The sequence below is a fragment of the Petromyzon marinus genome, chromosome 26 (assembly GCF_048934315.1).
Source record: "Petromyzon marinus isolate PM22_M1 ecotype Great Lakes invasive population chromosome 26, UKy_Petmar_22M1.pri1.0, whole genome shotgun sequence".
Classification (NCBI taxonomy): domain Eukaryota; kingdom Metazoa; phylum Chordata; class Hyperoartia; order Petromyzontiformes; family Petromyzontidae; genus Petromyzon; species Petromyzon marinus.
In genome coordinates, this window is record NC_133692.1 from 3,956,171 (window position 1) to 3,983,845 (window position 27,675).

The following is a 27,675-nucleotide window of genomic DNA, read 5'->3' on the forward strand; positions in this document are numbered from 1 at the left end:
GAACCGCCCCGCGTGTGTCGCCCTCCACTGGTCCGCCGCTGCAGCTCTTTAACTTTTTTTTGGCGCCAAAACATCGGCGACGCGGCCCCGTGAGGGAACGCGAACTCGTCCGTCCGTCCCCCCCCCCCACAATCCTCCTGCTCATCATCATCATCCCGAGTCCCGCCACGATCTCTGCGGAGACAATGGAGAGACGCCGTCGTGGTTATAAAGACGCTGGTAAACCTCGATCGTTCTGCCGCTCGCTCGCGTCCCGTCGACGGCTCGCGGCACCCCGGGCCCGGGCCTGAGTCTCCTCACGGCGTGAGGCGGCGGCGGCCTGACGAATGAGCCGCGATGCCCCCCCCCCCTTCCCCCTTTCTTCCACCCTTAGAGTTCGCAGAGTACCTTAGCAAAGTACTCACGAGTCGCGAGTACTCGCCACATGACTAAACACATGCGTGTGCTTAACTTCTTTCGCGCCGTACGTAGCCAACAGCGCTCGTCGTAGATGCGTGGTGGTGGTGGGGAGGGCGAAGCAAACTTATGCACACAAAAAAGTCGGTTTTAACTAAATACTTTTTTTTATCTATCTAGTATTGAGAATGTCAGTGCAGTACCCGCTAAGCACGAGTACTGGTAATACTTAAAGTACTGAGTATATTCGTGCACTACTAAGCACGAGTACAGTACTCGATACTAAACACAAATACTATTGAGAATATTAATGTAGCACTGAGTATATGAGTGCAATACTCGGCACGAGTGCTGAACATTGAACTCACTGGTACTAATACTAGCACAATACTAACCACTCGTAGTATTCGCTGAACATAATACTTCACATAATATATACTACTTCCTAAGCACTCGAGATAGTACTACACAGGTAACTTCAATACAGCAAGATTCATCAACAGCAATCGTCCATACACGAGTTAGTTCTGAGCAGAGTACTAAGCACAACTACCAATCGGTGGTACGTAAAGAGCACAGCATAGTACTGAGTACTCAACGTTGTACTCACTGAGTAGACACGAGTACTCAACCATGTTAATGACGAACTAAAGACGACTCCAACTCACATGGACCCCCCTCGCTAAACGCCTGGGTGCTCACAACATATGCGTCCGTGAGCCGAGAGTAAATTACGTTACTGGGTCACCAGAAGCAATCGCCAACACCATCACCAATATCACAAAAATAACCTCTGTCATTGCAGTACCGTACCATCACCACGATCATTACTACCATCATCACCACCATCACCGTATTTACCACCATCACCACCATCTTTACCAATATCACCACGATCATTACTACCATCGTCACCATCACCGTATTTACCACCATCACCATCTTTACCAGTATCACCACGATCATTACTACCATCGTCACCACCATCACCGTATTTACCACCATCACCACCATCTTTACCAATGTCACCACGATCATTACTACCATCACCACCATCACCGTAACCATCTTTACCAATATCACCACGATCATTACCATCATCACCACCGTATTTACCACCATCACCACCATCTTTACCAATATCACCACTATCATTACTACCATCATCACCATCACCGTGTTTGCTACCATCACCACCATCTTTACCAATATCACCACGATCATTACTACCATCATCACCACCTTTACCAATATCACCACGATCAATACTACCATCATCACCATCACCGTATTTACCACCATAACCACCATCTTTACCAGTATCACCACGATCATTACTACTATCATCACCATCATCACCGTATTTACCACCATAACCACCATCTTTACCAATATCACCACGATCACTACTACCATCATCACAATCGTCACCACAATTACTAATCTCTTAATGAGTTCATAGGCTGCTAGCCTCCACGACTGTACCGTTCTTTCTCTTGTTCAATTGTTCAATGTTACGCATCAAGTGTACCATATTTGTCTAGCGCCTATACCATGGCAAGCACATGTACTGTAAATGCACGGATTGAACCCTTCGGTTACATTGTGTGCTGTGTATAACCGGAGTCGAGGGTTATCATTTTATGGCACTATAAATCATTACTTTTCTATGACTACAGAGCAGTGCGTTTGCATACCGTGTCAACTCATACCGTTTAACCCCGTATTCTTTGTACAGGGAAATTGAGTTTTCAGGTCCATACGGCCTACAGCCGTTTCAATACGGTTAGCCGATTTATTTATGTACAGTACGTCTATTTTTTGTGTTTCTCCCTTGTGATGGGACTTTGTAGGATTAACGTTAGAGATTTATAAGGGCACGGGGTGACCAATAAGTTATGTGTTAAGGTAGGGCATTGATAAGGTATGCGTTGGTCTCCCTTATTTTCAGAGCTATTAAAACAGTTTACCTGCGTTTTTATAATACGAATCTTATGGTTTAGGTTATTTTGCGGGCGTGCATTGCGTTCTTTTCCTTATGGCAATATATTCAGTCTCTAAATGCCAATATCGAGGTATGCTAGCCGCGAAATGGGCTACAGGAGAGAGTTGGTGCGGTCTTGCTAATTGCTCCTTTGAAGGAGTGCAGACTATAGTGGTTTACTATGTGGTCATTGGCTCACAGTCACACCCGTGGCTTGTCTTTGATTTTTTATTTATTAAGGAGATGTGCGCATCGTCCAGTTGATGTTCTGATGCGGTTGATGGCACTCGGGTGTCTTCGAGGGTTGTCAAAGCTAGGAGGTGCGATTTTTGGGTCCCGATGAGGTTACATTCTGTTCGCCTGAATTCTTCGGGAGTTGGGTGAATTGCGTTGGCGGTAAAGTGCATTGTTGAGGTGTTGATTGTTGGGTAGGCTGTCGTTAGCAAGAAAACTCGTAGACGCCCTTGCAGTGTGCATGTCACTGCAGATATTTGATGGCAGAATATTCGCCAGAACAAGGAGACTGGTGGTTGGTATAGGTTTTCAATGTTCCTGATACAGGTGCACATTGTGTTTTCCAATTGTACATCTAAAAGTGTTGTGTTTGAGCTCCTGGACCTGGTGGGTAATGATGTTGTTGATAGTGGTTATGGTGTTGGTGGTAGTGACCATGATGGTGTTGGTGATTGTTTCTGGTGACCCAGTAACGGAATTTACTCTCAGCTCATGGACGTGTCTGTTGTACTCTGCCACTGAGTAAATCAGTGAGAGAGCAGCAGTTTTGCAGCACATCATCTGAGATGCCCCAGGTCGCTCCTGCAAGTTTCAGTAGCAGGAAGTTTTTTATTTGGTCTTTTCACAGATCCATTCTACGTGGGGCTTGAAGATCAGGTTTCTGTCCATGATAACCTCAAGATATGATCCTTATTGCGGTACCCTGGCGTACCAAATAATACCGAATGGCAGAGGCAATTAAATATTTGATTTCTGGGACACTTTTTTCCAATCCGAAATCAGTGCTACTCCGCGATGTCGAAACGCAGCGGGAACGATTGCGCTGAAACCCTGAACGCTCATATGCACCATAGCGTATCGTGTACAGCTCGTCGAGATGAGTCGATTGCCGCATCACCGACCATCAACAAACTAAAAATTACTGCTTCACGGACATTATGCGTGAGCCGGGGTACTATGGTACCCTCGGGTACTGCCATAAGGTTCATATCTTGGGGGTGGGGTTATAGCATACTGGGTTCTCACAGAATGTCACGTCAAGGATGGCATTTGCTGCGGGATTGTTCAGATGGAAAGCACTTGTGGTGGCTTTGGAGGTATTTGTCTTGGAGTGTCCAAGGTTGGAAATATGACTCCAATACCTTGTTAGAGCATTGTCAATGGTCTTTAGGTTTGTGCACTGGTAAATTTTTAAACACTGTTGCTCCAAGGGTCATCTGCATAAATGAACTTGTAAGATTATGATTGGTTGGTCACTTATGCTTCTGTTCCTGATGACGATCGCTTGTGTTGCGATCGAAACGTGATATTTTATTATTTTTTAATCACTTCATTTTAATATGTATTATTTTATTGGTATTATTTTTCTACCTCCGTGACTTTACCAAAAGAACCATAGAATACAGTATAAAATGCCAATGTGTGCCGTACACCCTCCACCCAACAATCCACAGGGTTTAAAATTGTGGATTCCCCTCCAACATACTGGTGTGCTGAAGCAATAATACATTGGCGCATTTTGTTCACATGCAATTTTATTTATTTGGTTGTGTCGGGTGGAGGAGGGTGTTGCGACACTGATTACCCAAAAATCGATTATGAATCAATATTGATCGTGGAAGCCTACGCGTTAAATTAATACATTTGCAGTGAACATGCTTTTTCTGTTTGAAGATGACAAAAATCACACCGCCAGCATGGATTCTGCAGAAACTAAAAAGATGAAAATATCGACGGAAGAAAAAGAAAAGGTAGAATGCATCGAAATGGTCCATTGCGGCGTTTTACATACAGCATATGGAAATGTGTAAATATGCAACTTGATACAATGTGACACTAAAACCTTTTTTTGTACAATCTTAGTTGAAGCAGAGGCTGGCGTTGTTGAAGAAGCAATATGTAAAAGTACAGCAGAAACTGGAGGTAATCGATTTTCACGTTAGATTCCTTTTGCATTTCCCTAGGACCCCAATAGAAACCTGCAATAAGCTTAATTTCTGTGGAATTTCAAATATATACCAAAATTTAGCCCAGCGCGGAAGTTATGTTCTTGAATAATAGCCGCATTCAGAAAATCCACAATCTCAAAGGCATATGGGAAAAATAGAGATTGTATCACGATACGTAATATGACACTCCATCCCTCCTTTTATTTTGTTATCCTACATTACATGTAAAATATAATTAATATTCTCTATAGTGTTAAATAAAACTATTACAGTAAATGTATAAAAAAAAATGTGGGGGACAGTAAGTAATGTACTGTATACGGAAAAGTAAACCTTAAAATAAATAAATATAAGGATCATGTATAGTAAACATGCAGTATTTTTTAAAATAAAAATACTGACTAATGATGACGTGTATTTTTTCACGAGAGCGTCACTGCAGGCAGTGTGCAGTTAGTGTACAGTACTTTACGATATATACTGTATAGGAATCTCGCGGTCAAAACTGCTCATGGCAAAGGCATGGGCGCGATCAGGGAACTGTACAGTACTTCAAAAAATTTGGCACCTGCCAAAACAGACACAAATTACAACTTAAAATGTCCAGTTAAAGCCTCTCAAAGCTGGACTAATAGTGGAGAGCCTTTCTGGCTTTGGGGCGATGTGATGCATACTACAACTAATTAAATTATATGTCACTGTACATGTACATTTACATGCAATTAATACCTAACATATAAATAACACGAAACAAATACATATTTATAATGTACAAACACTTAACAATCACTCGTTTATTCCGAGTCACCATTACCACATGCAGAGTGAATGCCGTATACCTGCCATGCATTAATTAAAGTGCAAATTGTGTGTTATTGGTTTATTTAAAAAATGCTTTATTTATTTTCGGCTTGTCTTTCTGGCCTCGTGCAAATTCCAGCTTACTCGAGTCCATCTTCAAAATGTCTCTGTTTTAACAACAAGCTTGATTTGCGATACTGTATAGGTATCTCGCGGTCAAAACTGCTCATGGCAGAGGCATGGACGCGATAAGCGAACTGTACAGTACTGCAAAAAATTTGACACCAATAGTCGAATCCGCGATGGGCAATGTTTTGGTGTATATACAAGTGCATGAATGCTTTGTGCAGATGTATTTGGTAACAGATCATCATAACACGTTTGTGTAAACCACCTGCTCCTTTGCAGAGAGTGGAGAAGATTGACAGAGTTCGCTCGCATGTCAGGAGGACCATTGCAGAGCAAAACCATCTGCTTCTGGAAGGGAACCGTGAGGAACACGGACTGGGTAAAGTAGTGATCCTCTTATGCAATATTTATGCAATCGTGTATAAACATTTAAATATGATTGGATTCAGTATAGTACTCATTGGCTAATTGCAGTCTAGGTTAAGTGGCAGCGCAGTGATTTGTGCACTGCACGATGAACCAACCTACCTGAGTTTGAGTCTCGGCCACAGCTAAGATCATTGGCTAGTGATATCTAAAATGTGTTCTGGAATCACTGCTTCATTAGCCTGAACTAACTAGCATGGTAGCTCTGGTAAAACAACCCCCATGACGGGCATGGTATGGCGAGGGCTTCATCCAGCAGTGGATTTACAAAGGGCTGTGAATTTATAATTTTATAGGTAATTGCTACACAAATCGTGATTTGAAGCTTTCGTGACTGCAGGAATCCATGCTCTTTGGTTATTTCGGTAAAGTCATGTAGGTATAAAAAATAATAGATAATCGTCCTCAGGTGGGATCTATCCCACCTGAGGACGATTGCTTGTGTGACGATCGACATGTCGTGATTTATTATTTTTTCCTACCTACGTGACTTTACCGAAAGACCAAAGAGTATGCTACACAAATGTTCAGAAGCACGGCTGGACTCATTTTTACACAGGTGATCATTTAAGTTTGGAGTTTTTAACTTGAGGGTATATATGTGTGTAAAAGTCATGACGAATCATAATGTTAGAAATATGCGGTAATAAAAACATTGTTTTGTACGAGGAAGAAAGTATGGATGTACCATATACAAAACTAACATGTGCTGGTAAATTGCCCTTTTAATATTCTCCCATTTTCATTCATTTTTAGATGATGGGAATGATCATATTTACAATGAAAACCAAATTTCAGCTGCTGTTGGTTTTCCAAAAAAGTACCAAGAAAAGGTGGCAACTGTCAATTTCAAATCACAGCCCAAAGTGATCACGTTGCATTACATCCCGGAGAGTGGTGCCAGGAAAGTGTCTGAGCCATTGACAGAGCCAAGGCTTGAAACTGTCTTGGGTGAGGCAAACACAGATTCGTATTTTCAGTCTGAAGCAAGAACTGGCCGTGAATTGGGAAATGTAACCCAATGCGACCAACAGACAAATACGGATGAAAGAAATGTGAGAATAAGCAAAGCACTTACCGAACAAAGGACCACAGATGGGACATGTAGTAGTGAAGTTGAACATGGATGGACACAGAGGAGTCAAAAGCAAGGTAACTCTTGCAGAATACAGGCCCCGCAAGGAAGCAAACATGACAGCCCTAAGAGTTCTACTTCTTCGGAGATAAGCAATGGGGTTCTGGAGAGCGGAAAAATTTATTTACAAAAAAAGTTTTATACAAAACAAACCATGTCAGATTTTCCTTGTGTTGCTAAGAGCTCACAGCATAATAAACCATCTGACTACAACTTTTCTAGCAGCAACAGGAGGTGCAGTAGAAGCTCTTTGCGATCACAAAGAGCTGAACATGAAGTTGACAGCATTCACACATTAACGTCTTCCAAAAATAATGATCCACATTCTGATGAGCGCCTTCCTGAACAAAATGAAATGAGTTCCTTGCTATTGAAATCCAATATTTCTGCAAATAATCCTGTGCAAGAGTACTCCGGAAGCAATATACAATCTCCTGAGGCTTCTGGTTGGCAAAGTATCCAAGACATTGCAAAACTAAATCAATATGCTGGGGATTTGAAAGACGTTGATGCCATTCAAGAAGTAATTGGTATTGAAAATGTGAGCAGTATTTCCAGAGAGCGTTTGGCTGTTGACAATAAACCAACTGAAAAGATGAATAATGAGGCAGTGGTCAAACACTACGAAGAAACGGCACTTGAAAATTCAGATACCCCTGAATTAGACATCAATGAAGAAGACTGCATTGCACAGGGAGGGACTTATACTCAGTCAGATTTAAAAGCCTCTGGATGTCAAAGTGAGAAATGCATAGCCATGGAACACAAAATTCAGTGCTCTGACATTCCAGGATCGATTGTAAAAAAGAAGGAAAATAATTTACCACAAACACAGCCGAGTGAAACCTGCAGAGAAGCTAATGCCGATGAGCAAAGATGTGCGACTGAGGTCCACGGAACAGAGCCGGGAACCTCCCACACGCTGGTGAACGGACTCCCGTTCCCCGTGGAGTATTACGTGCGAACCACACGTGGCATGGCCAGTCGCCGCAGTGAGGTGGATCTGCAGGCCGTCATTAACAACCACTTAAAAACCAGGTGGTGACACCATTCTCTCCTCTAATACTTTATTAGAGAAGCATTTATTGTATTTTTGCTGTATTAAAGCTTTTAATGTTTCCTTTAGCACAACCATGCTGAACTAAATAAGTGCACTACAAGAATATATCAACCTGGATGCTTCTCTGGCTTGTTTGCGAGTCTACCTTGACAGAAAGTAATATTAGCCCAGTGCTATATTCATAACTGCTCGTTAATGTTACCATCAGTTTTTCTTTCAGTGGATATATTTTAAATTAGTTTTTTAAGCCCGTATATTTACTTATTCTACTTTTCAAGGGTTCTCAAAATACAAAACATGCTTATATTGTTTTGATGTAATTAAATATGATATAATGTAATTCTGGTACACCCATGGTAATATGCTAAATATTTTTTGGGGATTCTTTCCAAAGGCTGAAGCAATGGTATAATAAGACATTGCTAACCGCAATGAAAAATAACCGTAACACACCAGTTTTGAAGTTATTTGCGAGTGGTTTATTTAAAGTTGGTAAATTTTAACCCATGGTGATGGCTTGTCTGTCTCGCATAGGAGTTGTGAAGGTGGTAAGGGAGCCTCAAGAGCCAGGATATCTCGTAGAAAAAAAAATGCATCGAGTCAGAGCGAAGAAAATACGAGCCCAGAGACACAATTACTGTTTGAGAGCTCCAATTCGACGGCATCATCTGAAAAGAGTGTATCTTGCTTACCTGTAACTAGCGAAAGTCAGCCTCAGCTGGTGGAGGTGTCTGGTCTCAAGTCTGTTATTTTTAATGAAGGTATCTCGCAGACCTTCGTTGACACACCGGTGGTGGCCAGGGAATGCCTCACGGACACCGAGGTTGATTGCAACACTGGGGTCCTGAAACGGCGTGTACTGAGCATCAGGCGCAGAGGGAGGGTGAAAGGGAAGCAAAATGGATCCAAGGTCTGTTGGCGATACAAATCCATTGAAAATTCTGGCATCCAGAGTTTGCCATCGTCTGTAACCGATGAGGGTGTGGGTGCTTCGATGTATGAGAATATAACGGTGCCATTGAAAGTACGAGACATTACAAACGATATCGTGGCATTGGGCTGTCATGATTTGAATGGCATCAGTATTCATAAAGAGTGTTCTGATGTTGGACCAGAATTAGCAACGGCAAGAGATTCTGAAAACCAGGTACTCACATTTGCATTCTTCACATGTTATATTTAATAGAAAAATATAGCAAATGGTTTGTTTTTTATTATTGTAACAGCATTTTAGATTGGAGAGAAGATTGCATCCATAATTTGATTCATGCTTTGATTGAGACTAGAGCTTTTATATTACATATGCCTGTAATAAAATAATACAAATAAGTATTCTATTATAATGAACTGTGGAATTTATGAAAATTTATATGATGAAAGGTACTGTCCTATTAGGTCATATGGCCTCCGTTTAACATGTGTTCTTGAGTTTCTCTTAATTGTATAGGCAGAGATACAGAAAACATGTGACTTAAAGCATGTTTTTCTCCCACTTTGACCCAATTGTGATAATGCCATCACATGTGTAGAAGTATTGATTCGTATCTCCCACAGAACAGTGAAACCTCGCATGTTAGAGAATGGCGCATGGAAGTGGATATTGCAGAGTTACCTCTGACAACCCTTCAAGTGACCTGAACAACGCAGTAGGGGGCAGTACTTTCCCACATGCTCTGCCAAAGACCAATGTTTGTCCCATGACTGTCAACCCTCTAAGAAATGTATTAATTATCAGAACTTGAATTTAGTCAAAATGTAGAACCAAATTTTATGTTTGTGTTTTTTTGAGTATGATAATTAGTGATTCGGTTGAGACCAACTCTCTACCCTTTAGGACCCGGTTTAATCACAGGAGGCTGTCTTGATGCAAATCCAGCATCTTGGCAGTGTCAGCTCGGTGCTCTGACCGGAAGTGCCTGACCACCTAAAAAATGTGACGGTTTTAAGACAATTAAAATGCCATACAATTTAGAGTGATGTTGATGGTAACCCTGTGCATCTGCTGAATATCGTGGGTGTGTGGGTGCTGCCAGAGCGAGGATCTGATCCCTGACACGCAGTGCAACATATGGAGCAATGCACCCCCCTTGCGCAGCTCATCACTGAGCACCGGATCAGACACGCGGGAGCAACGGTCCCCAGCGGCTACAGCACAGGGACAGGAGGAGCAGGGACCCACGGGTAGGCACATTCTACAGTGCTCCCTTTTTATCTTGAAATCGTAATGCATGTACGATAAACATACAATGATAAACATGCAATGGAGTGGAGCAGTAGCGCAGTGGTTTGTGCGCTACGCTGCAAACCGTTTGATTAATAGCCACAACTAATGTCAGTGGCGAGTGATATCTGAACCGGTCTGCACTGATCAGTAAAAAAAAAACCCATTACCAATAAGGTGTATAGTCGGAGACGATATATATTGTGTACATATTGGCTATTTTAGCGAATTTATTCCTCTTTAAATAACAGTACTCTGTAACTTTACATTTTCATGCATTTTAAAGTGAAATAATTCTCCCTTCTGGGGCACTTGTGCCTTGTGAAGATTTTGAGGGTGCAGATATTTCATCATTTTCACAAGAGCTGACCTTTTCGCTGGGCCTGATGCTCTCATGCCTGCAAACAAAGTCCCGAGGTCGGCGTCGTGTCGTTGACGAGTTTTCCCTGCCCGACAACGAGTTTGCTGAGCTGAAGCGACTCCACGCTCATACAGAACTCAACACCGGAACCTTGACCAATCCACGAATCACTGCTCACGAGGTCAGGCATTACAGGCCACTTTTTCTAGAGCTAAACACAACACAGTAGTAAATGGTTACGTTCACTTTTGATTAAATGAAGTGTGCACAATTATGTTTGTTCAGTGATGGTAAAATGTGTATCGGTGGTCTTGCATTTCCAAACAGGGTGCAGAAAAAGTAAATGTTGGAGCTGCCTTAGGTGTTCCATGTGAAGAGAAGTGCCATGAAGAAAATGACGTAGCCCCACAAGAAGATGAATGCTTTGAAAAAGCAAATGCAAGCTGCCCAGATGACAATGTAATGGATAAATCACTAAAACTTGGCTGTGGAGATGCCAAGGCACAGTTGTCCACTACTGTCATCCTGTCCACTCCAGTCGAGAGTGGACATGTGCAACTCGATGAGATGCCTGCTTTACATTTATCACCACCGCGGTTGTCAGTGGGATTTAGCCCTCTTTCACTGCCTCTGAGCCAAGTCTGTGGATTGTCACAGACCAGTGGCTTGGTGAAACAGCTCAATTCAGATCCACAATATGCAGATGTAAATGGAGAGTGTGCCCCTAATCCACAAGTAAACAAAGTTAAGGATTTTACCCACAGCGACATGAATGTTGCAAGCTCCTGCAAAGGGGAGCTGCCACCGGCGGTTGCAGCTGCTACTCCAGTTTGTCACGAGGGACAGCCTCCTATGAGAGATGGAGCAGAATTATCTTCCCAGTGCTCTGGTGCTGAGCTGCAGGGTTGGGAACATCAAGAATTTGTGAGGCCAGAGACTGTGTTTATTCATCCTTCACAGCCCGACAACGCAGCAGCAGTGGTACAGATGAGTCCACATGAACTAAACGTGCACAGAGACCAGGCAGAGAGCTCTGTTCCGCTTGTTAGTGATGGTGAGAACAATCCTATGGACGCAACCCAAGGAGCGCCCAAGCAGAAATTTCACTGGCAGTTAGACTTGATGGCTACGATTCAGGTATGTTGTGAGTGCACCGTCCTCGATACAGTGAATTAATGTTACTGAAAGTGGATTGGGGATTTGGCCGTATTAGAGAGTTTAATACAGTATTCATAACTAGCCTCTTTGTGAGCAGAGTGCAGTGCAGAAAACCCATTGCTATGCTGTTCAATGCTCTAAAATCTATGGTCACCACCTTCATCAACCTGTACTTAACCAACGTCGTGAGGTATGGTCATATAACCCCCATGACCCGCACAGTGTGGGGAGACTCGTTCAGCAGCGGATTGGTAAAAGAGCTGTACATGTAAAAATGCTGTAATGTGTACCTTTTTGTATCTTTTAAATACAAACAACATTGCTCGATAAGATGTGACGTAGTACTAATTTAAGCCTTGTGTGTATGGATACAGTTATATCATGATGATTGTTTAATGTCTTTTGTGTGAAATTGACAGTGCTCAGCAAGTGGAAGCATTGAGGCCCTGTGCAGTGCATTCTGGGAGCTTCAAGGACACCCTTGCAGGTGCCTCATTATTGCTCAGAAAGGCCTTGTTTCCTTGTGGGCTGAGCACTGGGAAGATGGACAATGGCAAGAAATCCATACATGGGTCTTGACTGATGTGAGTAATCATCGCCTTTTTACTTAGAGAATTGCCTTTTATTGGACACAGTCATTGAAAGGCCTTTGCTTATTTTGGTTTGGTGATAAAACTTCTGGTTTGTGTTGCCAATAGGGAGCAGAAGTTTCCAAGTTGGTTCTCATCCAAGACTCTCAATCTCCACGACTGGTGGCAGTAGCTGATAATGTGAGGTAAGAGCTATTTTTTTACAACATCAGTTGTCGATGGCATTTGCTCACCTATTTTTTGCAAGGCAGATGTAATGGGCTGGTAAGCCCAGGTTTCACGTTGTAAATGTATTTTGTGAAGCCAGGTGAGAACTCAAAAGACCAAGATGGCCTCATTTGCAAGAATGACCTGGGTCACCAATTTGACATTCGGTTTTCTTTCATATTTATCAGGGGGACCATGTAGACTAAAACCAAATCAAAATCACCCGGAATGTTCCCGATCTCGTGGGGTCTTGAAAGTTGAGCGGTATTGAGCCTGGATCGTTGTTGGGTGGCTGACCTTGTATTAAACGGTCGTTGTGAGGCTTCAAGGCTGCGTTGTGGGCAGCAGAGGGCAGTGAAGAAACATGCGCCGTTGTCCTGCAATACGCTGGCTACTACACCAACTCACACCAATGGTGGTGAACTACGGTCAAACAATGCCCATGACCCGCACAATATGGAGAGGCCCTAATCCAGCAGTCGATTGACAGCAGAAAAGGGCAGTACATGTTCATGAACGCCAGTAGTCTTGTTTGGCCACAACGTTGGTCTCTCTTTTCCCAGGATCTTGCATGTGGTGGGAGGCTCGGCGGTGGTGATCCAGCCTCTGATTGGAGAGACCGTGGTGGCTGTGGTGGCGCTGCGGCAGCGGCGGGTGGTGTGCGCCACGCGGAGGAGGCTTATGCAGACGCTAACGCTGCTGTCCTTTGACGAGCAAATGGGGTCCGGAACCTGCCAAAACAGACACAAATTACAATTTTAAATGTCCAGTAAAAGCCTCTCAAAGCTGGACTAATAGTGGAGAGCCTTTCTGGCTTTGGGGCGATGTGATGCATACTACAACTAATTAAATTATATGTCACTGTACATGTACATTTACATGCAATTAATACCTAACATATATAAATAACACGAAACAAATACATATTTATAATGTACAAACACTTGACAATCGCTCGTTTATTCCGAGTCACCATTACCACATGCAGAGTGAATGCCGTATACCTGCCATGCATTAATTAAATTGCATATTGCGTGTTATTGGTTTATTTAAGAAATGCTATATTTATTTTTGGCTTGTCTTTCTGGCCTAGTGCGAATTCCAGCTTACTCGAGTCCATCTTCAAAATGTCTCTGTTTTAATAACAAGCTTGATTTGTGATGGAGCTCAGGTAGACTGCTATTTAGCGGTCATGCATGTTAATGCTGCGATGTGGTTTGAAAGTACTTTTTGTTCTTGGCAGGAGCCATTGTGCGTCACATCTTTCAACCCCTGATGATGATATCATCACCCTCAGTGATGTTTCAGGAGAGGATGAAGCCCTGATTGGCTCCACTGCATCAAAGGACCTTATTATTTGGTGAAATATATTGCTTCAGATGTTGTACACGCCCTTGAGTAATGTGCTGATCCACTGCTGAATGAGGGTCTCTCCATACTGGGAGTGGTAGTAGTTATTTGACCACCATGCTTGTTAGAGTTGATGAAGGCAGGGAGCATAGAAGTCCCGCAGCAGCCTATAAAATGCAAGGTTGTCACCCAACCAAGCTTGCTTAGCTGCTTTAGCATTGTACAGTAATGATCAACAACACTAGTTTGCACGATAACCTGGAAAACAATACCTCCTGCCATCACGCAAATATATTGAATCACTGCCCTATTGAGATGCACACATGAAAGGGAAGAATAATAATATCAATGTTTACAGGCTATTATTAAGTAATGCTGACTCAAATTATTAGTGTATACAAAATATGCTTTGTTTAACATGTGGTATTGTTTACTTTGACAGGAACGTGAAATCCGGGCATATAATTTGTCGCATTTCTTTGACGTTTCTTGGCCCATGTTCATTGTGCAGACGTGCTGTTTCTGATTCGGTAGGTACCTCCGTTGTGCTTTTAAACAAATCCTTTCACGACAGTTCACATGGCAGACTTGCGATGCACCTCTGCAGTTCATTTTTCATTGAGTCAATTATTGCATTGAACGTTGCCTTGATAGTTGTGCCTGCTTGTTGTGCCTGCTTTGTGTGCTTGCGCGCGTGTGTTCTTTTGTGTTTGGGTGGTCATGTGTGAACGTAGCTGTGGTAGCTGAGTTTTTTTTCCTTGTAACTTGATCTAGGGACTCCTGTTTGCCGTGCTGAGTCCAATGGACGAGATTTCCAAGGAAGAAGATTGCACAGAGCCAAGCGCCTTTGAGAACGTCGCCTGCACACTCGCCGCCATCAACCCAAGCAGCCGGCGAGCTTGCACCGCCGCGCACTACCAGCTGCCTTCAGGGCACACGGCAGGGTGAGTCGCAAAGCCCAGGCCTCTGATTTTTCCCAAGCTCATGCTAATTGAATCGAAGGAGGCATTGCATCAATTGAAAGAAATATTTATTTGTTTAATAATAACACGCGAATAATTTTCTAGATATATACAGGAAATCCTTTCCCAACATGGCTTTATTGAACGCCTTTTTGGCCACACGCGGTTAACCTAATGAGGTGTGTTTGCCGGAACACGGGAGGTGATGTTTCGGCTGTACGCGGTTTGACGCTGCTTAGATTATTATCTCCACGTCGAAAAGTAGTGACGTGTGAGTGCTGCATCCGTTGGAAAGTGTGAATTAATTGACCGTGAGAACGATTTATTTACCATGTATGCTATTGCATGTGGTTTTGTTTGTTGTGTGATAATGTAACACACTTGACACGTACAACGACAGAATGTCCACACATTGCCGCATGGATCTAGCCGTCCACTCGTTGAGCACGTCGGCCATACGGACACTTAGAGCGAGCATTGGGCATGAGTGCCGCTGTGTGGGAAGAGTAATGGACACGGGGGTTTTGTGTTGAGGTGAAATTGAAATATAAAGACTACACACATAAGACATGGAGAGCGACTCGGCATCCTTTAGTACAATTACAAGGGTCAGAAATTATGTAGAATTAGTTCAACGTAGAGTGATGGGGTGAGCATTTCGGAATTAGGAACGCAGTCTCTATTTTTCCCATGAGATATATTATCTAAGGAACTCAGTTTTGCCCAACACGGAATTTTCCAGGAACCCCTGCGTTCGGTGAGGTCTCTGCCTCTTTATAATTTGTCCCGTATCTTTGATGTCCCTGGGCTCGTTCATAGTTGACGGCATTCTGTTTCTGATTTAGAAGGTTATAACCCCATTGTGTTTTTATGTGACTCATATCGTAGCAATTTACATTGTAAACATGACATGTTTGAGATTTCTGTTTTACAACATCATGGGGTTGAAAATAACTTAAAAGGGGAAGAGAATAGCGGGAATGGGGGTCGGTGAAATCATTGGTGCTCAATCAACATTCGTCACTAGTCACTACACAACCGTAGCTCGAAGAAGAATACTGTACTTGGTATATCTTGCACAGCATCCCTACCTCGGGGCATATCGCTTAACAGTGTCTGCCAGGCAATGGTTGCACATGCATTTAATCCAGTAGTGTGAAGGCTAGGGTTGTGGATCTTACAAATGTTGTGAAACTCTTCCCATTTGCATTGAGGTTGCCATAATTTGGCTCGCCAGGAGATGTCAGTACATCAAGTGGACTGATCACCATCATTTTCCATCTTTTCGAGGATAGAGCTTGCTCTCTTGCATGCGTGGGTTTTTTTCCGGGTGCTCCAGTTTCCTCCCACTTGTATAAACACACTCATCAATTGGCTTAAAACATCTTAAAATAAAATCCCAATGCAGGACGTCATGAAAATGAGTCAAACGACTCAAGTCTGGCTCTCCTGGATATTAACTAATTAAAATAATGTACGATTCGTGTATGTCAAAAGGAATCCCATGCTTTTCTCACTGCTTAATGTTGAATTAATAGTAATAGTTATTTAATATTATACAGCATCATTCATGTAAATTATGTTTCAAATACATATTCAACATTACAGTTAAATATTGCTTTTTGTGTTCCTTCCATCCCTTGAAGATTGGTGCTCTTACTGCAACACAATTATGTAACATACATCGAATACATATTTGATTGAATTTATATTTTCAAAAAAGCAATCGTAGAAAATCAAAACTATGATACAGATCATCGCCGCTTCCGGTATAGACGGGTGAATAAAAAATAATAACCTAGTGTTATCGAGGCAGGAAAGCAATACAGAGGCAAAAATAAATTGAAAATAAGAAAGAAAACAGACATCTCATTGTAACCGTGGCTCCCCCGACAGCTTTGTGTGTGGAGTTCTGGGCGGTGGCACGTTGGCTGCAGCCTTCACCTCCGGTGCCCTGGCCGTGTGGGATACCTGCTCGGGCGAGCTCACTGCAGTGTGGGACCCCCCGGGCTCTGGGCAGCGCTGGGCCCCTCTCGACTGGGCCACGATGTCCCACAATCAGCCTGGGGCCTCTCCCTGTCACATGGCACTGCTGGAAAACGTGCAGGGATCGGTGAAGGTTTTTAAATGTGGCCCGCTCTAAGGCTTGTGCTGCTTTAGCTGGGAAGATGGTCCTCGCGACAGCCTCTTGCTGTGTTGTACACCTCATGTTATTGCGTTTTCAAAATACTGGGCAAAAATAAAATAATCACGTGTGTTTTGTTTGCCTAAGAACAAATCACGGGAATGTGCCTGATCACGTCAGATCTCGGAAGCGCTAAGCAGGATGAGCATGGATAGTTATTGTATGGGTAACCACCATGCGCAAACGGGCTGTCATAGGTCTGTGAGGCTGTGTTGTGGGCGGAAGAGGGTCGTGCATCAAAATCCACGGTTGTTATACTCTCCCACTACTGTTCTCCAAAGCCAACCTGCACTGACCAGCATGGTGAAAGATGGCCATATAACCCCAATCATCCATATGGCATCGGGAGACCCTCATCCAGAAGTGGGTTGACTGAAGGACTATAAATTTACGTATGTTTTGTTCAAAAACGAAATGCCAATGGTGGTCACTTCATGGTGTATGAGCCAATTAGCGGTATGATATTGTGGGCAGCAAGCATTGGTTGATAAATGTAAATATTTAGCGGTGTTATTTCATTGCTTAAAATATGTTGAATGTTGATTTGTAAATACAGGATTGTCAAAGCTTTGATTGTTTATTCTTTGGGAAACATTGTACAAAGGCAAATACATGTGTTTTAATGTTAAACTTCACCAGTTTTTACATTTGTATTGTGGTTACGTTGACTTAATAAAAAGTGATTAAAACGTTTGTGTGTGTATCTTTGTTTAGTTTGTACACGTAAATAAGTAAAATAATTTAACATCCGTTTTCCTAACTACTACTGGATGATGGCCTTCACAAGCCGTGACAGTCAAGGGAGTTGTTTGACCACACTTCATGCTGGCCAGAGCGGGACAGCAAAGGTATAAATCCTGGAACTGTTTAGATATCACTGACCGGTTATGTTAGCCGTGGCTGGGAATTGAACTCGGATTTTCCTGGTTCATAGCACAGTGCGGTAATTGCTGAGCTACTACTCCATCCCATTTAAATAACTACTTTGGTCAAATTTCAAACACTGGAATAATCCTCTGGTCGTATAAGTAGAGGTGTTTCCCTCCCCCACTGGCAAGATGGTTTCTCCAGGGTCAGGGTGTGTCCCCGTGTAACGCCACCCTTTCCGCCCCACCACGTGTGCTCGTCCGCACAGGTGGACTCCGGTTTGCTGATGCTGTCTTGGCACAAAGGAGGGTCCCGTCGAACACAGAGGGGTGCCCTCTTGTACGGAAGGATCCCCTGTGACAGGGGTCCTGTGTCTGGCTCCTCCGTTCTCAGCGACCGCTATATCCTTTCCACCAGCACGTGTGTCGCATCCACCTTGGGGCATACAGCCCAATACCGAGGTACAGTGTGTTCTCAGATTGACGCGGGCGGATATACTGTGTCCCATACATATTAGAGTCTTATGGGGAAATAATTGCATTTGAACGGCGTGCAACGCAAAGGCTGACTTGTGAAACATTACCTTGTGATGTTCCACTTAAAATGATGCACAAACACAACAAAACGCTCAACAGATCAATAGCACTGCCTTAAAGGAAATATTTAAGAGGTGACGTTTTGGGGAATGGCCTTTCGTCACAGCACGTAATTGAGTGCTCCGAGGAAGGGCCGTTGCCCAAAACGTCGCGTATATGTGATCTTGCCGAATGTGAGGTTTTATTTTGTGCCTCTTGTTGGCTGCGCAGAAGCGCCACGTGTTGGGCAGTCCCAGCTTTGCGATGTAGTGTGTACATTGGCATTGAATTTTGCGTTCCAAAATCGGTTTTGTGAATTCCGGTGTATTAATTTGTTTAGATTATATATACGGGGACTCTATTTACGAACGAGTTAGGTTCCAAAGGTCTGTTCATAAGTCGATTTTTTCGTTAGTACAACTTCTGTCGATTCCAAACATGTTGTACGGCATGTACGCTAAACATGGGGAATGGCTTTAAAAGTTGTATAATCTTCTGTAGATGTAGACGCCACTGGTTCTTCATGTTCTGCAGATGTAGATGCCACCACTGCCATCTATTGCGCAGCGGTTGAACTTTTACTACTCGTTCGTATCTCTGAAAGTTCGTAAGTCGAATGAAAGTTCGTAAGTAGAGGAGTCCCTTATATGATTACAAGCCTTAAATTTCATACATTTGGTCTTAATGAAAATAGCGGGGTCTTGATTAAACATTCTGGGGCACCCCACTCTTGAACCACCGATTAGCACGGTTGGCTACACATGGTGCGAAAGGAGTTCAGCTTACATACAACCAGCCCGTAATTTTGAGCATAGTGTACCATGACGGAGCCTCAGGTGCTTGGTTAACAACGATCTTGCTTTTCATCACCGCTCACGAGTTGTAGCGCTTTAGTGTAACATGTGCTGTTGGGTGAGGTGAGCAGCAAGAGGGCAAGGCGGCACTTGTATTCCCCAGTAACTCCTGGCCCAACCACTACCACCCCAGTCAGCGTGCAACGTTGGACCAACAGTTGACGTTGGGCCGATGTTGCTTGTTTCCCGGGACCTCATGAAATGAGCCCCTGCCCTCCAACCAAATCACCCTGAATTGCGCCAAAGGTGCACACTTGGAATTACATAGAGAGAAAGAGTAATGCACGGATTATAAAGCACATGCAAATTAGAGATAGCATCGTGTCTGCACGTTAAGAAAAGCGGGCTTTGGCAGGGCACGTCGGTAGAAGGTGGGATGATGGTCAATGGTCGAGTCACAGCCAAAAAGTGGAAACACACTTGGGATTTTGTGATGAAATCAGCTCATGTGCAGATGCTATGTGTGGATTGTTACATCGTAGGACCGTAAGAGATGTCGACAGCTTGGGGAAACGTTCCTCCAGTGAGTGGATTGACAATGACTGCTGCTGTTGATGTCCCATGCTGACACTGGTGTTTCCGCATTTGATATTTGATCAATGCTGTCTGTCAGCGCCATGTTCCCCACCCCTTGCTCGGTGGTTAGTGACGCCTGGCTGCCTCCCACGGTCAAACAGCGGCCAGGGAACAGTGCCAGCACTCGGGGGTCGATGCTTGGGCCATGCACCCATTCTGTCTCTCGCCCGTTCCCGCCTCTCGCTCACACTCCGGCCCTCCTCTTGCGCACATACTGAACGTGTTCTCTCGTCTCGTGGCAATTCGCTTTTGTTTGTTTTTAATTTGTGCAAAAATTCGATGGCAAATTCTGCGGCGCGTGGGAGGGATGGCCCGGCAACGCTCGGGGGTGACGGGAGTTGGCTGCATACACACGGAGTGAGATTCGGTAAAGGTGTACGTAGGAGCCAAGGTTATTGATGTCGCTGAGATGGGAAGAAATGTGCAACGTTTGGAGGAAAATAGGCGACACAGTTGAAGCGGGATCTCTAGCTCGGCTGTGTTGCTGATGTCCTTTGCACCGTGTGAGAGAGTTTGTGGGAATGCATAACACGGACGGTATACCATGAATGCCAGTGGCGAGTATGCAAATCGGTGGCGTCGCGTGATTTGTGGCATGGAACATGGTACAAGGAATTTAATGTGGCGCACTTTCCAATTCGCCCTGCTACCGCACTCTTTGGAACCGAGTGCTTGGGCCCCTCTGGCCCGTGGGCCCAGTGTAGTTGCACCACCTGCTATATACCGAGTGATGGAAATTCTATAATGCATGTAACTCAACATAACCTTATTCCAAGCCTACACATCATTAAACATGTTCAGCTAAAGTTACATGAACATACGCTCTATATATCAGACAACATATTATTGACTCTCAAAGAGTACAGAAATTGCACAAACGTTTACGCTAAAGAGTAACGTATACATATAATTACAGGGAATGACCTGGGTTATTTACCGTACGGGTAACCTTGGAGGTACCCACGCGAATAAGCTTGTATGTGTCTGTGTGTGATACAATTGAATGTGGTTTTACATAAGGGTCTTAAATATGACCGCATCTCAAGAAGCTGAACAGGCACAGTGGGCATATTTGTTGTATCGAGGCAGCCAGTCTGTGATGTTGATTGATGCTCATTACAAAGTGTGTCAACAAGGAATGTTCAACAAATTATATTTTGCTGCTACGTTGGCAGTCGTGCACAGTATAAAAGAAAACTCGACATTGGTCAATAATGTGCTGTAAGGAAGGGCCATTGCCTGACACTTCAACTAGGCCTGTAACAATTCAGGCCCCTTTATTTTTTATAACCGTCAACATTACAGTACATATTCGATTCAAGAATCGATTCTTTTTGTTTCCTGTTTTCCAACCCGTTTAATTGTCCTTAAGTGAAAGTAATATATTTTCTCGCGTGGGAGTAGGGCCTCATACAGCATTGGATTGGCAAAGGGTAGCTCGGCATGTGCGCACATGATTAATCGATGCTTTGTGAGCCAACAGAGGCCGCTTCAGCACCCGAGCCGTGGACAGCGACTCCGCTTGCCACGCGGCGAGAGAGGGAGGAACACGTGGTCTCATCGGCGTGGCCTCCGCTCACCACGGTGGGTATTTCACCAAAGCACAATAACCAAGCCTTTTTTTCAGTTGGAGCTGTCTTAGGCTGAGCTCCAGAAAATAATTTATACTCTGCCCCTCTCTCCCCCGACAACGGGGTTGGGGGTTTTGAGGAGTCGTGGCGGTAGGATGGTTGGAAGACCTAGGGAAAAAAACAACCCACGTAGTCGATTGTGTCCAACGGTGTTCCACACCTTCTTTGGTTCTTTCGGTAAAGTCACGTAGAATGAGAATAAAATAATAAAATAACACAATAAAATTCTCACACATCCATTGCTTTGTTAATATCGGAGACAATAATGCATTTATATTTGGTCCACTTCCTCTTCCAATGTTTGCATTATTTGGGGTCCCCCCCCACAAAAACAACTTAACACATTTGTCAATAACCTTAATAGAGGTTTTTGGTTTAGATCGCATAAATATAAATGTGTCTTAAACCCGCCACCACCTGACGCAGCCAATTAGTAAGGTTTGTCACGTGAACAAAACATGCCAATTCGTTACTAGTTCAGCACACCGGTGTGTTGGAGAGTAAACCCACAACATTTACAATTCGAGTACAACGTTTCGCCGGTAATTACAACCAGCCATCATCAGGCGACAGCCAGAGTTGTGGAGAAATCCTGTTTCAATAGCACTGGCGTTGAAAGTAAAAAAATATATAAAGGTGACGTTTCGGGCAAATTCCATTATGTGCAATGAAGAAGGGCCATTGTCTGAAACGTGAGCTGTTAAATATTTTTCCTGCATTCACGTACAGTATATATATTTTTTATGTATTTCTGAAATGATGTACGCAGCCGCGGCGTGTCTGCCGCTCTGACTCATTTCAGTGTGAATGTGCGAATAAACGATTTATATAGTATTAATATGTTTAGAGTTACGCCACCGGAGCGCTATAATTGAGCGCCTGACCATATAACTTTACCCTGGATTTAATATCGAAGCCTGCAAACTCGTGTTCAACGGTTGCAGATCCACAGCCCGAGGTGCATACTGAACTGCAACTACAATCTGGTAAATGTGCAACGTTGGCCTAACGTTGGCATGCCGTTGGAATCGTTGGGTCAATTAATCCGAATGCATAGAGTATGTGATTAGCACGGTTGGCTACGTACGGTGCAAAAGAAGGTCAACATACGTACATTCTGTGCCTCGCGTATAACGGGGTTTGTTGGGGGATGAGGGGGGCCCCAAACAATGCAAATATTGGAAAATTAAATGAAGTCACACTCCCAAAGCTTTAAAATTGCACAGCGTGCAAATCAATACCGACTTGTATTGATACAGTGCAGTACTTGTCAATCAATACGAATATGAAGAGACAGATATATGACCGAGGGGAGTTGTCTGCGTCTCCATTTTGTTACTTATATTCTCAACAATGACGCTCATGATTATTTTACAAAATATTAGGTGGTGTTGCTGCTGCTGCTGTGTTGGCAGTGGTGCACAGGCGCAATCAACAAAAACTCAACACGTGTTAATAGCACTGGCCTTTAAAGTGAAACAAATATATAATAGTCAATGCTTCAGGCAATTTCCATTATGCGCGAAACGTCATCTTTTAAATATGTTTCCTCTTAACGCCGCAGTGTTATTGAAGAATGTGTTGAGTTTTTAATTATTGGTACTCGTGAGCTGTGTCTTCATATTGCCGTATCGTCTCAGTTTAGAATTGTGCTCTACAGTAACCTAGCTTAGCATTGGATTGTGCCATCCATAGGCCATTGCAGTGACACACATAGCTTGAGTGCACTAGCGTGATTAACATTTACTTATTTTGCGTGGGAAGCCACACTTTGTGTCTGCATTGAGATGCTTGGCCAACACCAATCATGTATGTTCTTTAGCTATGGGGGAAGCAGAGAACTTGGAGGAAGCCCATGCAGAACAGTGGCAGAACATACAAACAGAAAGATGCCCGAGTCTGGAATCAAACCTAGGTATTTCACTGTGAGGCGCAAGTGTGACCACTGCACTGCCACTCTTCTGTTCTGCCTGAGTGTTAACCAAAAAGCGTTCTCCAGTACACAGTGTTGCTAAGATGCGCGTAGTATCTGGCCTGCGGGCTGTCGGTTTTCACCCCTGGTGTACATGAACCAATTACATCTCGTACAACCTATACGAATCCAGAGTATCCTATTTTCACAATTCAATTTCATGTATCCTGAGCAAACATCGTCTACTTAAATCGATACATCGATGCGGTTTTACGTGCGTATTCATTACAGTGTTGGGTGTGCGATGCTGTAGCTATAGGAGTGTTTGTGTCACAGTGATCGATAGCTGCCTCTGAGCCATCACATTCAGCCAAGTTTCAGATGTGGTATGGGTCCCATTGCGTTCAGATCTCCCAGCCATGACTTCCACGTAGGGTACAAACTGGAGACCCTACCGCTACCTTGCAGGATAATTGAGTTTTTTTTATTGTGCAGTGGTGCAGTGGTTTGTGCACTGTGCCAAGAACCTGGCAACACAAGGTCGACTCCCAGCCAGAGCTAAATCCATGGCGAGTGATATCTGAACTAGTCCTGGGCCTTCCCACCTGTCACCAACTTGCACTGACTAGTGTGTCCATGTATGGTCATACAACCCCCGTGGTCGACACATTACCTTGCTGATCTCGTCAAGGAGCCTAAACCATCACGCGAACTCTGGTCATCCTCGCAGCGGCTTTTGGCTGGCCATCGAACAAAGGCAGTCACTCCATCGCGTGCTTTTAAATGCGCTTCTGTGGCCGTCTGGAACGCTCTTCTAATATTAGGAAGCCACTAGAGCTATGCACTTTTAAATTTAGATTGAAAACTAATTTCTTTAGAATTAACTTTTGTTTAGTTTGTTATCCGTCCCCCGCACCTCAGATATTAACACAATTGGCTACGTATGGCGCGAAAGCAGTTCAACATACATAGATACAGACAGTGTGGTTAGGCCTTCATCCAGTTGTGGATCAACAAAGGGCTGTTTGTGTCTAAACGCGACCATGTCTCAGGACGCTGCTTACAAGAAGGAGACACGCACCGTGGGTGCTTTATGGGCAATGTTTTTTGGAGCACACATTTTAAACAAATCCCTGTGGACAATTTAACATGTTTGATTGATCCATGATGACAGAGCCTGTCATAAAAATTGTGAACATGTAAAAGTAAGTGCTCCAAGAAGCCCAAGTGACAATGCCTGTTGTTCTGCCAGCGCCGATAGCTGTGCCACCGTGAAACGGCCACAACTTGTTACGGTATGGGCCATGTAGGGCAGGGGTGGGGGGGAGTTATTTTTCGTCCTTCCCCCGCACCTCCGATTAGCACGGTTGGCTCTGTACGGCACAAAAGAAATTCAACATACCTACATACATCGGAATAGGACTATCAAATAATTTCCGGAGGTATTCGTTCCCCAAAACATCTCGGTCACTACTGTCACCGCAAGATGAGCTCGGTAAATGTGCCAATGTTGGGCAACGTTGGCATGTGGTTGGAATTGTTGGACCAACATTCTGTATAGCCTTAACAGGCTTTTGGGGTAAGTGGTGCTCATGAGGACCTATGAAGGCTGGCACAGCACACGAGGGGGTGGGTGGCCGGCACCAAGTCCGGTCGCCTTTTTCTCTCTTGTGGCAATGTTTACACACTACACGAGGTACTCATTTGAGGCTGAGTCGACCTAGGTGAGGCCCAAGACAGTTTCAGATAATCGTCACTGGTATTGGCCGTGAGTGGGAATGGAATCGGGTCGCCGGGTTCGTAGCGAAGCGTGCCAGACGCTACACTACAGCTCCCCCATACACACCATAACACCAAAACACATATGTCATAAATACCACATTCCAGGGGTGGAGAACCTTTTTTTATTGAGGGTCCAAAAGGGCATTTCAAGCACCCTTGGAGGGCCGTAGATTAATGCACACATCTCAGCCACATCTGGTCACTGTAGGGTCCCTTGTAGTAACAGAAGTACTATTTAACAGGTCAAATACATTCCCTTCTAGTATTCTATTAGAGTGGCAAAGACACTTGCTGTGACTGTTGAATATCGTTTTGTGGTCCAATTCAAAGAGGTTGGCCTTGTGTGGCCATTGGGCGTATGAAATTAAGTTGCAGGCCTTATCTGCCCAACAGGCCTGTGAAACAATCACAATTTTCTGTAGGAGAAACTGACCATTGTGCAGTTTCTGCAGGACATCCACCATCAAGCCACAGAAAAACTACCCTAATCTACACCCCAATGACTGGATTTTATGTTGTGCTAAACAGGGCCAGGTGCAGGTTGGTGAAGTGGGGCCTTAGTTGTGGCCATAAATGAACACAAGTGACACAAGGGCAGAGATACCCAGTGAGAGGGCAAATTCCACATCTTCAGTACCGGAGTTTGTAGTTGTTGTCAAGTTTATTTTGTTTAACCAGGTCAAAACTCAAGAGACCAGGATGAATTTTGATTTAAAGCTTTCGTGACTGCAGTGATTCATATTCTTGGTTCTTTCGGTAAAGTCACGTTGAAGGGAAACAATAAAATCATAAAAATATATATAAAACCAACGGCAAGAACATTGCCATTGGTTTTCACACCTGATGATGACTGCTTGTGTTGCAGTCGAAACGTCGTGAGAATTTTATTGTTTTATATATAGTATTATTTTATTGTTTCCCTTCAATGTGACTTTACCGGAAGAACCAAGAATATAAGACCAGGATAAGTTTAATTTACAAGAGTAAGCTGAGTCACAAAACCAACAAAAGCCAAACAAATAAAAAAAAGTACAGCAATGAAGTAAAGAAATCAGAACAAAAAACAAAAAAACACTAAACACATTTTAGGCTTAGGACTGGCAAGGCACTGTGCACCTTCACTGCCTGATTTCTGTAAGGCTCGTACAGCAGGGATCGTAAAGCGATTCTAATGGGAGTTAAATTGATGTGCGTAACCTATATCTGCACCGTGCGTTGCAGTTCCTCGAGGCCCTCCCCGCTCGCCCACCGCCCACCTTGCAGGTGCTTTGCGCATGCACGTACTGAGACCGTCTCTGCAATATTCAACACGCGTCACATGGCCTCCCGTCGCACAGCCCGCTTTGTGTTTCACGCCGGTGGCATTTGTTAATGACGACGGCGACGACGACGACTTACGTCCGTAAAGCACCCGTGTAGTAACGGACGTCTCGGAGCGTGGATGCAAAGTGTCTACGTAGACCTGCCTCGCAACCCTTAACCGTTTAGAACACGAATTTCTCGCCGCTGCGCGCAATGCCGGGTGCTTTCGGTGAAAACGTGACGAGTTCCCGCGCGGGCACTGGCGCTCCCTCGCTGCTCTCTCGCTGCTCTTTCGCCCGTTACGCAGTAACTCGGCGTCCGTGTTGCCTTTCCTGGCAAATGGAGGCTCCGTTGCGCGAGCACCGCGGTTCTGAGCGGCGAGCGCCGCCGACGCGCTTGTGAGACCGGCGCGCGAGAGAGCTTTTTGGCTTGCCATGCGTAGTCTAGTATTTTTTGTTTGCGTGCGCGTTTGTGCCAGCGCGTGTTGTGTGCGTGTGTGTGCGCCTGTGCACGCGTCGCTCCCCGCCCCCATGGCTGCCCCCGCTGCCGGAGCCCTAATTTGGCATTTCTCCAGTCAGGGGTTTTGTGCCCGCGCAACCATTTTGTCGCGCGCTGCCGTCGCAAAATGGCGTCTGAACACGGGGTGCCCCCCACCCCTACCACCGCCTGGTATCGGAGCGTCCAGCATGACGCCTAGTTTTGTCTCCCCCCCCCCCCCCCTTTCGAACCGCACCGCCGATTGTATATCCCGAACGTCGATTTTGATCACATCGTTTGTTTGGTGATTTTGTTTTACCGCAATTTTCCCCCTCGTTATGCGGTGCATTATCCGGCAGCTTTATCGTTATTATTTTTATTATTCCACTGGCTCGCCTTGCTCCGCATGTCTGCTGTCGCTTAGCGCAATTATTCGGTTTGTGTGTGAGACTGTGCTCGCAACTTTAGTTTATGCTCGTAAAAAAAAAACACGCTAATTTCAAAACAAGCAAAATCATAATTCCAGTACCTACCCAAACTGCCGCAGGTCG

At 44.2% G+C, this 27,675-nt stretch overlaps 2 protein-coding genes and 1 long non-coding RNA gene across 10 annotated transcripts in view; 2 read left to right on the forward strand and 1 right to left on the reverse strand.

The window, feature by feature from the left end:
- PALB2 (partner and localizer of BRCA2) lies at positions 1-17,841 on the forward strand. 3 transcript variants are annotated; one of them, XM_076069877.1, is made up of 16 exons: positions 1-219; positions 4,265-4,365; positions 4,478-4,537; positions 5,773-5,872; positions 6,676-8,092; positions 8,649-9,261; positions 10,148-10,295; positions 10,663-10,877; positions 11,024-11,833; positions 12,274-12,438; positions 12,553-12,629; positions 13,215-13,373; positions 13,895-14,011; positions 14,444-14,531; positions 14,776-14,945; positions 16,860-17,841. In XM_076069877.1, the coding sequence occupies exons 1-16, from the start codon at positions 186-188 to the stop codon at positions 17,104-17,106; spliced, it is 4,521 nt and encodes a 1,506-aa protein (XP_075925992.1). In that variant the 5' UTR covers positions 1-185; the 3' UTR covers positions 17,107-17,841. The 3 variants fall into 3 exon arrangements, with proteins under 3 accessions (XP_075925992.1, XP_032817041.1, XP_032817042.1); XM_032961150.2 differs by having other exon boundaries at positions 4,289-4,365; XM_032961151.1 differs by lacking the exons at positions 1-219; positions 4,265-4,365; positions 4,478-4,537; positions 5,773-5,872; positions 6,676-8,092 and having other exon boundaries at positions 8,099-9,261.
- LOC116946189 (uncharacterized) overlaps positions 11,618-27,675 on the reverse strand; it is a 19,579-nt gene continuing 3,521 nt past the window's right edge. Inside the window, exon 2 of the long non-coding RNA XR_004403445.2 lies at positions 11,618-13,382. This is a non-coding gene — a long non-coding RNA (uncharacterized LOC116946189). The remainder of the gene's footprint in view (positions 13,383-27,675) is intronic.
- The window catches only part of TNRC6C (trinucleotide repeat containing adaptor 6C), a 133,816-nt gene continuing 124,128 nt past the window's right edge, over positions 17,988-27,675 (forward strand). For 4 of the 6 annotated variants that reach the window (XM_032961142.2, XM_032961136.2, XM_032961145.2 and 1 more), the window contains exon 1: positions 18,719-21,604. The gene's annotated coding sequence lies outside the window, so the exon portion shown is untranslated. Of the gene's footprint in view, positions 18,477-18,718; positions 21,605-27,675 lie in introns of those variants that run through there. The other 2 variants (XM_032961137.2, XM_032961146.2) reach the window with 2 other exon arrangements.

Excerpts from the sequence above, each read along its gene's own strand:
- PALB2 (XM_076069877.1), top strand. The coding sequence starts at position 186 with ATGGAGAGACGCCGTCGTGGTTATAAAGACGCTG. Across the intron at positions 4,366-4,477 it reads CGACGGAAGAAAAAGAAAAG|TTGAAGCAGAGGCTGGCGTT; the intron begins GTAGAATGCATC and ends GTACAATCTTAG. Across the intron at positions 5,873-6,675 it reads CCGTGAGGAACACGGACTGG|ATGATGGGAATGATCATATT; the intron begins GTAAAGTAGTGA and ends ATTCATTTTTAG.